The 14,055-nt window shown below is 42.7% G+C and overlaps 1 protein-coding gene across 1 annotated transcript in view; it reads right to left on the bottom strand.

The window, feature by feature from the left end:
- The window catches only part of LOC129327806 (uncharacterized), a 79,128-nt gene extending 65,341 nt beyond the window's left edge, over nt 1–13,787 (bottom strand). Inside the window, exons 1-4 of the mRNA XM_054976561.1 lie at nt 13,748–13,787; nt 12,016–12,813; nt 6,679–6,799; nt 4,194–4,595 (exon numbers count right to left, since the gene is read on the bottom strand). Coding sequence (XP_054832536.1) covers nt 4,194–4,595; nt 6,679–6,799; nt 12,016–12,783 — 1,291 coding nt within the window. The 5' untranslated portion in view covers nt 12,784–12,813; nt 13,748–13,787. The remainder of the gene's footprint in view (nt 1–4,193; nt 4,596–6,678; nt 6,800–12,015; nt 12,814–13,747) is intronic.
- Between the last annotated feature and the right edge of the window lie 268 nt (nt 13,788–14,055).

The raw sequence follows: 14,055 nt of genomic DNA on the forward strand, positions 1-14,055 counted from the left end.
GGAAAGCCCTCCCCAATCAGACCAGATTCTGCAGGTTTGACCACGTCCCTTTGCCCTACAGCTGTCAACTGATCCAACCTGCCCTACTCATGTTCCTTTAGTAGAGGACTGTAATCTGCTGCAGAGATCAGAGTGGGAATCTCTTCCTGCCTTCGGTTGTAACCTGATCCCTTCCTGCTCCTTGCTGCAGATTCAGGGCCAGTTCAAGGAGCTGGATCCAGAACTGTTCTAGTTTCTTCTCTACCTCTTTTCATCCTCGCTAGGAACTGCAGCTCTGACAGTTTAACCTTTTCTAATCCTTATAGGCAAAAAGTAAGCATCTTTAATTAGGGTTGCTACCTCTGGGTTGAGAAATTCCTGGAGATTTTGGAGGTGAAGCCAAGGGAGGGCAGAGTCTGGGGAGGGGAAGGACCACAGCAGGGGATAATGTATACAGCCCAATTTCCAAGGCAGTCGTTTTCTCTAGGGGAAGGAATCTCAGTCACCGGGAGATCAGCTGAATTTCTGAGAGATGTCCAGCCACCACATGGAGATTGGGAGCTCTACGTTCAATGCCTATCTCTTTAATTTCTTTTAAGGAGAGCTCCCTGGAGTTAGAATAACTTTAGTAGTGGTTACTTAGTGGTCATGCTCAGAAACACTTTTTGCCAGTGGAAATAGAGGATACAGAAAAAGGGATACCTCTCCCTGTCACAGACTGCAAAGGAGTACAAAATGGGCTCCCAAAAGCTCATGAGATACTAATTATAGGAAATATTAATTCCTTGTTATCAACTATATTTTATCCCACCTTTCTCCAAGGAACTTAGGGAAGCACATATGGCTCTCTGCTCCTCCATTTATTTTTGCAACAGTCCTGCAAGGTAGGGTATGCCAAGAGAAAACAATAAGCCCAAGGTTACTGAGTGAGATTTCACTCACAGTACCGAGTGAACCAGGGCCTCTACAGCCCTAATTCACTGCTCCATGTGGCCTCTTGAATTTTTTATTTTTTAAAATCTTACATTATTTATAGTCCACTTTCTCACTGAGACTCGATTAGTCAATTGGTCAATATGATCAATTGCTGGGACACTCAATAAAATAGTGCGAGGACTTCAGATATTTGAAACCAAGCAGAAATCCAATACAGAACTGAAAAAACAATGCAGAAACAAAACATAAGCAAGTTGATATATTAAATGACATGGAACTATCCAGTAGGAGCATACTTACAGCAACAGACAGTACACAATAGTATAGTCTACAATTCCTGTCCCTTTACCAATACATCTCGCTGAACCATTTTCTTATAGCACAGTCCTAGTATTCAGTTTTGCATAGTTTGTGGAAAGCCAGGAGAGTGGTAGCTTTCCTGACCTCTTTAGACAGGCCGTTCCATAATGTGGGGACCATCACAGAGAATGTGTATGTATGAACAGTTGTTGATTTTGCCCATTTCTAGGGTGGTACCTCCAGAAGGCCCTGTTCAGAAAAGTGAAGTTGCCATGGTGGGATATAGGGAGAGAGGCGGTCTCATAGATATGAAGGACCAAGGCCACAAAGAGCAACATACTTCCACTGCATTAATCCTTTGCACATTTAATTAACTCCATTAACTTTGAAACTTAAAAAACCTATTTGCATTGATCTATTTAAAATAGTATAGTTTATATACGATTAAAAAGGATACAACACAGACTTATATTGAACTAACCTTTTAAACATTTAATTAACTCCAACTCATAAAACCCCCAGCAGAGCAGAGCAGAAAACACACAGTCTGGAGTACCTTCTGAAAATACTAATTCCTTCAATAATGTATAAGCCTTTCTTAACTGAGTTTTGATTTTTCAAACTGATAAAAGAAACATCCAAATAAAGATTCACCAAGTGCCTGGAGAAGAAAAAAAAAACCTCCTGTCCCTTTAACAGAGGCTTCATGGGATATTATTAACCTCCAGGCCAAGAAAAGTTCAGCTGTCCCATTTCCACTCACTAAGCCTCAAGGAAGAGGCAGGACATTTTTCCCCCTCCAGACCCGTTAGTAACCCTAACCTAGATACCTTTCCAAACTAAACTAGAAAGATGAAAAGAATTTTCTCAGTCTGTTTAACAAATAATAATAATAATAATAACATTCGATTTATATACCGTCCTTCAGGACAACTTAACACCCACTCAGAGTGGTTTACAAAGTATGCCATTATTGCCCCCACAACAAAACACTCTGTGCGGTGGCAGCAGGCTGGATTGGGCAGAAGGGCATTGGTTGGGGATGCCTCTTTAGAACTCCTGGTGAGATAAAAATGTTTGTAAATTAGAGATACTGGCTGTTCTCTTTACATTTACACTTGTAGCAGAGAGACTGTATTATTTACTTTCCCCAACTTGTCTTTTTCATCACAGGATTTGGAAAATATAAATGTTTTTGCCAGTTTTCCAAATGTCAGAAAGAGTTAGGTTGGCAGATTATCCTTGAGGACTGAGTTTCACAGAGAAGGGCAACCAACTACAAAGGGCCTTCTTTGTGTAAGAACGTTTTCAACCTTTGACACTTGGGCAATCACAGAGGAGCCTCACTGGACCCATCAATAGAGTAGTTCTAGGGGACAACTGTAACCTTGTGTGGATTCTCTGAAGAAGGTCTGATCTTTGCCTCAACTGTCTTTCCTTTCCTTGAGCATAGATGAAATTTCTCCCGTGTGGATTCCTTGATGATTAAGGAGGGCAGAACTGGCCTTGAAATTCCTTCTCCCCAATTTGATTTTTCTTTGTTTTCTATGGTTACAGAAAGGTTTCTGTGCAGATGCAAGACCTTTACAGGAATTAACATGGTTTCAATTCTGTGTGGACTCTGTGGCCTTTAAGGTGTGAAATACGAGATGAGCTCTTGTCATAGGCTAAGCAACTGTATGGTTTCCCCTTATGTGGATACTCTGATGCCGCTGAAGGATGGATTTCTGACTGAATTTCTTTCCACATATCAAGCATTCAAAAGGTTTCTCTCCTGTGTGGGTTCTTTGATGCCGTTGAAGAGCACCACTCCAGTTGAAGCTCTTTCCACACTCTGGGCATTCAAAAGGTTTCTCTCCTGTGTGGATTCTCTGATGTCGTTGAAGAGCACCACTCCAGTTGAAGCTCTTTCCACACTCTGGGCATTCGAAAGGTTTCTCCCCTGTGTGGGTTCTTTGATGCTGTAGAAGACTGAAACTCCTATTGAATCTCTTTCCACATTCAGAGCATGCAAAAGGTTTCTCCCCTGTGTGGGTTCTTAGATGTTGTTGAAGATGGCAACTCCGATTGAATTTCTCTCCACACTCTGAGCATTCGAATGGTTTCTCTCCTGTATGGATTCTCTGATGCTGTTGAAGACAGAAACTCCTACTGAATTTCTTTCCACATACTGAGCATTCAAAAGGTTTCTCCCCTGAGTGGGTTCGTTGGTGTGCAAGAAGCTCTGATTTGTATCTGAAACACTTTCCACATGGAAAACATTTATGTATCTTCATCATAATATGGTTTGGAAAATGTATATTACTCTTTTTTCCATCAGAGAAAGTACTTCCAGTCTCTGAACAAATCAGTGGCTTCCCTCCTGAATGAATCCTTTGATGCTGAATAAGGTTTGCTTTCTGTAAGAAGCTCTTCCCACAGTCTGAGCAGCTATATGGTTTCTCTCCTGTATGGATTCTTTTATGTCTAAGGAGCTCTGATGTGCGAATGAAGCTCTTTCCCCACTCTGAGTATTGATGGGTCTTCCTTACACTGTGCTTTTCTAAATGGGTATTATAATGGGCTTGATCTGAAAAGTCCATTCCACACTCCAAGCACTCATACATGTGAATTATTTCATGTAAATTCCCCCCTTGGCAAGCAATGGGTTTCTCCCTCTTCTCCACCATCTGGCTTCCTTTCTGCTTCTTGGGTCCACTTAGCTCTTGATTCTTGGCTTCATCTGGTGATACCTGATGCAGTTCCTTGTCTTCCTCATTCTCCTGATTAACTCCTGTAGGAATAAAGAGAGAGAGACCCCATTAGCACCCATGAAAAGAAGCGTCACCTGTACAGGTAGTTCTCTCTACACTCAGAACATTTCAGTGGGTTCTTCCTCTTGTATATCAGTGCATATTAATGAATCATTTAAATGTTCATCAAAGCCTGCTGTGTCAGAGAAAACCATTCAATTCTTGCATATCTATATAGCTCCTCACCTGAATGAAATCTTTGCTGGGAAGTAAGGGTCTTTCCACTTTCCAAGTAATTATATGCTTCCTCTCCTGAGTAAACTTTTTCCTGGAAAATAATATTTATGCTCTGACTGAAGGTACTTCCAAATGCCACACTTTCATTTTCATTTTTCCTGGACTGAATCCTCTGGTTAACACAGAGGCCTTTGTTCCTTCTTTCTTGGGCTGAGCTTTCTTCTTGGACTGGAATTTCATGCAAGCCTTCTCCTTTGGAAGGAATGAGGTTTTCCCTCATCTTTTCTGCATGACTTCCTTCCTTCTTCTCTGGTCTGTCTTGATCCCTAAAAATTTGTTCAGCCTCTTCACTCTTGGCTTTTTCCAGTGAGAACCCCTGGAATTCCCTGGCCGTCTCCTCTACATCTCCTGCTGGAATAAAGAGAGAGAGATGCAATCAGCACACAGACAGGAAGCCAAGCCACCTATCAGGCATTTCTAAACAATGAGTGTGCAATTCCTTTGTCAGAACTTATCTTCTCCTAAACTGAGCAGCTGGTTGACCCAATTTCTTGGCCAGGCCCTCCAGGAGAGCAGTTTTCATATTCTGCCTATCCCCTCCTCGCATCCTACATCTTCCCATAGGTATTTTATGGGGAAAAGTGATAGAGTCCTTCCCCCACCCTTCATGTTTGACTTGCTCTGCAGATCTTTTGATTCTCTGCTACTGATGATTACATACATTAAGTTACCAAATTTCCAGTCCCGCAACTGGCCAGTTTCCTTCTAGTTGTGATGAGAGCCATAAGGAGCTGGTTTTCAACCTTCCAAAAATATAGGTTGGGGGGGGGGGGCCTCACCAGTTGAACCCCCTAGGTCAAAGAGGACCCCCATGGTTTGTTGGAAGAGAGGCACATCTGGAGTCATCCAGGTTACCATTATAGTTGATGGGTCTTTGGTCTGATCCAGCAGGGTTATTCTTCAGTCTCCAGCCCTTTTGAATCGATTGATTGATTAAATTTGTAGTCCATTCTCCCCTTGAATGGGCTCATAGTATATAACATCAAAATCACACTTACATTAAAATTTGTTCATTAAAACCATCATAAATAAGAGTTTAGTCATAGAACAGTCCTAGATGGTGGCCCATTTTTCCCGACCCCAGTAAAACATCTCAGTGGGGTGGGAGGTGAAGAGCAGCAGTGGTCTCACCGATGGAAAACCGGGTGGGGGTTCCATTACGCCCTCCCAACAGGAGACCAGCAGGAAGCTCACCTCTATTGCATCATTTGCCTGGAACAATTCCATCTTACAGTTCCGATGAAAAGACAGTACATCCTGTTGGGCCAGAGTTTTGACAGAGTTCCACCAGGCTAGTGCCGGGAACAAAAGGGCCCTGGCTCTGGTCAAGATTAGGAGAGCCTCCCTGGGGCCAGGGACCGCCAGCAGATTTTTATGGCTGATCTAAGCACCCTCCAGGGCGCATATGGTGAGAGGCGGTCCCACAGATATGCTGGTCTCAGTCTCTTGAGGGCTTTAAAGGTTAAGACAAAAACCTTGAATCTGATCCAGAATTCCATGGGGAGCCAGCAGCTGCTGTAAAACAGGAGTTATATGCGGCCCTATACAGGGTATTTGTAAGGACGCATGCAGCTGTGTTCTGGACCCGCTGTAATTTCTGGACTAGACCCAGAAGAAGCGCTGGTGGGGACACCACACTAATGAGTGTCTCAATGACAACTTCTCCCCCAGCACCACCCTCTGTCCCCAACTGTGGAGAAAGGACACAAGCCACTGCAAGGTAGTCCCTCGTATCCCCACATTGGCGAGCGGTAAGACAACAGATAGTAGTCGACCATATTGAACGCTGCGGTAAGATCCAGTGGCACCAGCAGCGCCAATCCACCTTGATCCAGATGTCTACAAATATCGTCTGTGAGGGCGACCAGTACCGCCTTCATCCCATAGCCTTGATGGAAACCCGACTGGAATGGGTCCAGGGTAGGGAATTCTTCAGGAAACCCTGCAGCTGTTCTGCCACTGCCTGCTCAATCACTTTGCCCAGAAACAGGAGGTTCAAAACTGGGTGGTAATTGGCTAGGTGGGTAGGGTCCAAAGATAATTTTTCAAGAGGTCTCACCAAGGCTTCTTTAAACACTCCAGGAAAATTTTTGGAGTTCAAGGATAAGTTAACAAAGGCCTCCAATGGGGTCTGTAGCCCATCCAAGCTAGCCTTCACCAGCCAAGATGGGCAGGGGTCTAGAGGGTACATGGTGGGCCTCACCAGCTGCAGGATCCTGTTAACCTCATCCTGGGAGAGTGGGCTGAATTGATCTAATACCAGCCCAAGAGATGGCCAAGAGGCCTCCAGTTCACGTACTGTAATATCTGGTATCTAAGGATACTGCAATAATTTAAGGAGATTAAAAGAACCCCTGCTAAGCTCAGTCCCAGAAGGGGCTTCCAAGCCTCCCAGATCTCAGGCCCCAAAAGGTCTTCCACCCTTCCTCCTCACCCAGCAGACTGGCCTCTCTGTCCTCTTCTTCCTTGATGCCAATCAACATCTGCCTCCGCTTGCTCTCAGGCAGATCTTGTCCTGGCTCGGAGACACTCCCAGATGCGTCCTCCAAGAGCACCTGCAACAGCAGAGAGGGACATTTTCAAGGCAAAGCTACAAAAAAAAAGGCGGAGGACAGAGGGGACAATTCTGTGCCCCATTCTGAATTTAGCAAATGTATTGGTACATAGTAGAGAAAATCAGAAAAAGACAAAAAATGGAGGGGAACCCCTTCAAAATGAGTTCACACCCTTGAAGGTTAAATACATCCAAGTTACAGGGCTCAGTGTTTAAATAACTAAACACAGAACATAAATATATATCAATATACAAAATACATTTATTTATTACAAAATAGTTTTAAAATATTAACCCCCAAATATTGCTTCAGTACAGATTAAAATCATACAGAAATCTCAAACAAAAACCTTATGCGACCCTGACCAAACGTGTTTTGGCCCGATGGCCTTTTCAGTGGTCAAGCATAATTATTACACATTAACTCCATAACTCTATATCACAACTATGTAATAATATTACAGTACTTAGTCAACATAGAATTTGGGATTGAGCTTTATACCCACCCCAAAATATTATTCCTTCCAAACTTGTATTGACTATTTCAACTGATTACACAATTGAAGTTACAAACTTGTTTTGGTAAAACAGAAACCCAAAAAAGAAATACATCTTGTCCAAAATCAGTATTTATATCTGTTTCTAATAGCCCATCTATTCAAGTAGTCAAATAATTACAGGACTTAACTAGACCTGGGAATTCCTTTAACCATGGATGGAATAAATTTCAAAATGGGAACGTGAAATTATGAAGAATTTGGCTGGGGATGAATCCATTGCAATTAAAGAGGCAGATAAGGATGGAGGTATAGTCTTAATGGATACAGAGGATTATTAGAGAGAGGTTCAGTGTCAGTTAGAAGACCATACCTGTTATGTTGCTATTGCCATTTGGTCATACTGATGAGCCTACCTCTCTACGTTTTTGATAAGTCAGTATCCTAGTCCCTCGTATGTTTTATGTACTGTCTAAAATACACAAACAGGGCTGCCTACCATCATTGTCTCAGGTTCAGATTCCATTTAGGAACCATTATCGCAATAGGTGTATTCTTGTTTAAAGCCCTTTTATAAGTAATTCTCCTTCCAGTATTAAAGATACTAAATACTTGATACTTAAAGCAGAAAGGATGTTCTGGAAAGCTCAGTTTTAGTATCCATGGATGCAACTTCATTATATATTAGCATTCCTCATGAGGAAGCAAGGTCAGTGTTAGAAAAAGTTTTGGACTCTCGTCCAATATTGAAACCTCCTCCTTTTTTAAAAAAAAGAAATTAGTGGATATTATCTTAGAGAAAAATTATTTCCGGTTTGATGAGCAGTTTTATTTTCAAGGGGCAGCAATGGGCAGTCATTTTGCTCCCAGGGTGGCCAATTTGTTTATGACTTCTTTGGGAGAGAGAAAAATTTGTCATCAGGTGGGAAACCCCTTTTTCAAAGAAATATTGTTTTAAAAACTTTATCTTGATGACATCCTCATTGTCTTTTCAAATGGTGATATTTTGGAAGCATTTTTTTCCTGGATTAATACAATAATACAATACGATAACATTAAGTTTTCTTGTCCTCATAGTAGGACAGTTCTTCCATTTCTGGATGCAGAGGTACACACGAACAGCATGAATGAATTGTCAGTAGACATTTGTAAAACCAACAGGCAACAATTCACTGTTGCAATTCAAATCATTTCATCCACCTCATTTACGTTATAATCTTCTATATGGACAGTTTTTTTAGATTAAAACAATGGCACAAGATTATTATAAGAAATGTAATAGGTTGGAAAAACATTTTTTAAATTGGGAATATCCCCACAAAGTGATACAATATGCAAGAAATCGTGCTCACTTGGTCCCTAGAAGTACCTTGTTTAATAACAAACTAGAGCAAGTCCAGAAAGGCATAACTTGCATTTCAGTATACACCTTTAGCTAACTCGATTAAACATATTATTAACAGACACTGGCATGCGACTGCAGATTTGCCCGCATGCAATAATTGACCATTTATTGGATTTAGGAAGACTAGAAGTATCAGAGAAATATTAATTCGGTCTGATTTTTATCGGAACCAGTCAAATAGGGATCGTCCATCTGGACAGTACAAATGTGGAAAGTGTTCTGTATGTCCCTTCTCTTTGGAAATGAAAAAGTCTGAACATCCACAAGGTTTTTACAGACTGAATGTTTTTCATTTTACAAACTCTAATACTAAAAAGGCAATATATCTTATTATATGCCCATGCCAGCATCTATATATTGGGATGAGTGTATGTGCTGTAAAGACATGCATTATAGAACATAGTTCATGAAACTGCAATAAAAATATGGACGCACCTTTGGTAGCACATTTTGTAGAACAGGGATCCTCTATTGAGGATCTGTAGTTCTTTATACTCAGCAAACATGTATCACATGCATACAATCATTTTGACGTTCAAAAAACATTCCTCTGTCAAAAGGCAGCTTGGATTTATAGGTTAAAAACATATATGCCCTATGGACGCAATACAAATTTGGATCTGTCATGTTATATATAGGAGCAATTTATTAAAGACCATTTTGTACTGTATTTATAATACATTTGTGATAGGCTGCATTTTGAGATATTGTTATACTGTAATACTAAGGTATTTAAAATGTATTGAATAATTGTGGTAATGTTATATTAATTTTTTATTAATTTCACAGTAACTGCTTATGGTTAAAATTGTGAGGATGTGGTAGTTTCACACACAGCTGCATGGAATTGCAGGGGACAGTTTGTCTTAAGAAGGGTATGTTGTTAGTATGCTTAGAGAGCATGTTGCCGGCCAGTATTGGAGCAGTACCTTTCCACCTGATTAAGGAATGGCTATTGCACTGACTTGCTTCCTATGTAAATGTTGAATTATAATCAAGAGGTAAGTTCAAATATTACAATATCTACTTCTTTATAATACTCAGATTCCATTCAGCTGTGTGGTATTCCTTGTGGCACAAAGATTATGATTTAATCTTAGAAAGAACTTCTGGGGAAGATTTACTAAGAATAACTACTAAGGAAGGTCAACAAAGAAACGGGCTTACATCTCGATGCTCGTCTTATTGCTATTCATTGTTCCACTACATCACAAGAATGGGACTTTTCTAAATTTGTGATGCAAGATCATAATATTTTTGTGATAATTTCCTGTTATTTATGTAATTTGTATGGATTATATATTATTGGATTATTATATTATAAAATAGTAGCCATATAATCACAGTGATTGTTTGGTTTTTGTTAGTCGTACTCCTTTGTCATGAGGCAGAGTTAAGGCTGTCAACTCCAGGTTAGAAAATGTTTGGAGATTTGGGGGCGGAGCCTAGGGCAGGCAGGATTTGGGAAGGGGAGTGACCTCAGCAGACTATAATGCCATAGTGTTCAGTCATCTCCTTCAGGGGAACTACAATACAGACATCAGTAGTAAATTGGGGATATCTCCAGGCCCTACCTGGAGGATGGCAACTGTAGGCAAAGTTGCTCATTCAGTGTTCAAATAACCACTAAATATCCTGAGTGGAGCAGGTGTGCATTCTTCTAGTAAATTAATAGAACATTAAACAGAATTGTTATGAAAAAGTGTATTATTTGAACTAATGACCTTCAATGAAAAAAGCCACACTGACTTCCATTCCTGGCATGAGGCTGGCATTGCAGGGAGACTTGCAACTTACCCAGTTCTCCAGTGGTGGCTGGTTCAAGATGGCAGCCACCCACCAACCACAACCCCCCATCCCCCCGGCCATGGGCCTTGCTCACTTTCCTGAAACATGGGTCATTTGCCACCCTGAAGAACAGTGTTGTGAAAACCTACAGGTGGGATGGCAGAGAGCACATGCCGCTCCCAAGCTACTGAGTGAGTATCACTGTTTTAGACACACCCTGCAGTCACTTCAAGTCAACACTCAAATCTGCAAATACTTTCCAAGAGCAACACCACAGAGAGCACATGACAGCAGTCCAATCTACAGGTTACTGAAGCATGTATGATGGAGACAAGCTGTCTGTCATCTAGGAAACGGAAAAGCTGCAGACAACTACTGGGAACATTGCAAATAGAATTTAAACAAAAGCTCCCTCAAACACAATATTCAACAGTATATTATCAAGTGTCTGAAGTGCTCAGCACTTCAAATCCATGCTATTCAAAATTCATGACTATTACTTATACAATCAATGCAATGTTACCTAAACAAAGTTAATCACTAATGCTGGTACAGTCAATGCAATATACCATAATATGACACACAATGATTACAGTATCAATTCATTCAGAAATTGCAATACATTCATTACAACTGAGGTTAATCCGATAATAAATAAAGGTGCAGTCTGTGTAAATTGCAACGAAGACTGCTTATTGCCCTGTTCCATTATTCTCCCATTTTACAAGGAGGTTGAATTCACTCATTAATGAGCCCAATGGTGTGATCTTTGTGTAGTTCAGCCCACACGTCTCAGCGGGGAACCCACAGTTCCGGCTTGCCCGACAAACTGCTAGCTTGGTTTGTTTCGCATACACACCAGCTTTCTCAAGGGCAGTGTGAACACTACGGGTTCTTTCGGTCATCGAATGAACTGCTTCAGTAATTAGATGGATGCCGTTTCCACCTAAATAGACGGATGCCGTTTCATTAATGAGTGAATTCAACCTCCTTGTAATTGATACGGTAATCATTGTGTGTGTACATTGCTTTGACTGTACCAGCATTAGTGATTAACTTTGTGATTAACATTGATTGTATAAGTAATAGTGATGAATTTTGAATAGCATGGATTTGAAGCACTGAGCACTTTAGACACTTGAGAATATACAGTTGAACATTGTGTTTGAGGGAGCTTTTGTTTAAATTCTAGTTGCGCTTGCTCTCTGGCTGGTGAGCTTCTGTGTTGAGCATCAACATTGCAAATAGGGCAGGAAATAGAAGTATCTAGAACCTCCAATAGTGCTCTTTGATGGGAAGGGGGACCTATCTCGGACAAACCAACTGATGCCCAGATTGAAAGACAATCCCCACCCCAAAGAAAATCCAACTTTGCCAACATTTGGTTTTCCAGATAACGGAGACAACAGACCCTGCCTATCACCCTACGGTCATCCCCTTTGCCCTCTTGAGATGGAGAGGGATCTCAGCCCCTGCTCCACACCAGGCCCTCCCACACTCAAGAACCACACAAGAGAAGGGTCTCACCTGCTTCTCCTGCCTTAAGAGGAACTCCTCGGCCAGGGCCACTGCCTGAGAGCAATTCTCGGGATCGTTTTCCCTCACCCAGCTCTGGATCTCTGGGGGTAGGATGGACAGCAGCTGCTCAAGGATCAAGAGCTCCAGGATCTGCTCCTTGCTGTGCTTCTCCACTCTCAGCCACCCTCGGCACATTTCCCGGAGTTGGCTGTAAGCCCCCCGTGGCCCCTCGGCCCCCTGGTAACAGTAATGCCTGAACTGCTGACGCTGCTTCTCCTGGCTCATGGCATCAGCTCGCAAGATGGCTGCCTTCACCTTCCCATAATCCTCTCTGTCTCTGAGATGCAGACCGTTAAAGGCCTCTTGGGCTTCTCCGCTGAGGGCTGGCCGGAGTCGGGTCACCCACTCTTCCTTGCGCCACTGACAGGCTTCAGCCACTTGCTCGAAGGAGGCCAGGAAAGCCTTGGCATCCTCCCAGGGTGATGGCTTACCCGACAAATGTGGGATTCCCCATCCAGAGTGAGGGTTTTCCATTGTCCTGAGGAACTCCTGCCACTGGGCTTCCCACTGCGCAAGGGAAAGGGAACCGTCCTCTGCTTCCTGATGCGCCTGAACTCCTGGTCTCCTCTGAAGGAATTTCCCGACGCTCCCGTCCTGGAGGAGGTGAAGAGATTTTGCTATCTCCTCTGGTGCCTCCCCTGCTGTGGTGCTTTGCCCCTCCGTTTTCATATGGGGTGATCGCTCTGTGATACTGTTCCGATGGAAAACTGTGGCCATGATTTACAATGTTCTAGATTCGGCTTCTCCCTGGAAAAATGAGACAGAAACAGGAAAGGGAAAGAACAGATAAAAGTGACAGTGTCCTTTAATTGGCTTTCTACTGGTCAGATACTTAAGTTACAGGTTAAATGACGTCAGTATGATTTTATATACAGAATTGTTTATTAAACTGGCATTCTCATTAAAATGTTTAGAATTTCTTTTAAAGGCTGGAATCAGCACTTTCACGCTTGCTCTCTCCTGTATGACCACATTACTGTTGTGAAAAGCAGTGAAATCGTCGTATCAAGTAGATTCTCTCTCCACGTACATTTGCACGAAGCTCCCTTATATCGAGTCAGACCTTTGGGCCACCAACTCCCCCATTGTCTGCAATGAATTGGAGCCATTTCCATCCATCTGATTTGTGCTTCCTTTGGATGGAGGTGCCTGGGAAGGAACCCAGGTTTCAAGGCGTGTTCTTAAGCACAGAACTGTGTTCTACCCTCATTTCCACCCCACGGAAATCCCTTCATCTCTATCCAAGCATCATGTCACTGTGCTGGCCTCACCTCTTGACACCACTGGTTCATGAGCACAATGCCTATGTGCATAACAAATGCACGCAGGTAGATTCCCTCCCGGTAACTGGGAACTCTGCTTTTTAAACTTTTTCACTCACAAAGAGGATCTTGCAGTCGAGGCACTGTGGTTGGGGCAGAAGCCAGCCCACTCATGCCCCACACTTTCCCCTTGAGTCATGTTGATCCGGCATGCTTAGGGCAAAGTCTGGAAGGATAAGAATTGCTCAAATGGATGAGGAAAGGTGAGCAACCCCCTGCCACACTGGAGGGCCACGATCAGCTGGGCCTCCCAGCTTCCCTCTAGGCAGGAATCTTCTGGAACTACCTGCATGCCCGTGTAAGCGCACACATACCTGGGCAAGAAAGGGGCTTCTCCCTCCCACCCCGCCGCTCTTTACCCTTCCAGGCATCCCCCAGTCCGCCTCCAGCCTCAGTCCGGCATCCCCAAAAACAGGAAGTTGGAGGACTTTACTATTTCTCCCTTGATAGCCTCTCTAGGAGCCGCAGCTCTGTCTGCCTCTTAACCCTTTCCTAGCTCTTTAAGACAGAGAGCAAAGAAAAGACTATTCTAATGATTTTTTCCCCCGAATTAAGGAAAATATTAAATGTGACTTTTAAATCTGGCCAGGAAAATCTCGAATTCCACAGGTTTGAAGTCTGGCTGTGGTTGCTCAGTGGGGCGGGCTAGGCACTCTGCGCAGGCGCA

This window comes from Eublepharis macularius, chromosome 4 (assembly GCF_028583425.1).
Source record: "Eublepharis macularius isolate TG4126 chromosome 4, MPM_Emac_v1.0, whole genome shotgun sequence".
Taxonomy (NCBI): Eukaryota; Metazoa; Chordata; class Lepidosauria; order Squamata; family Eublepharidae; genus Eublepharis; species Eublepharis macularius.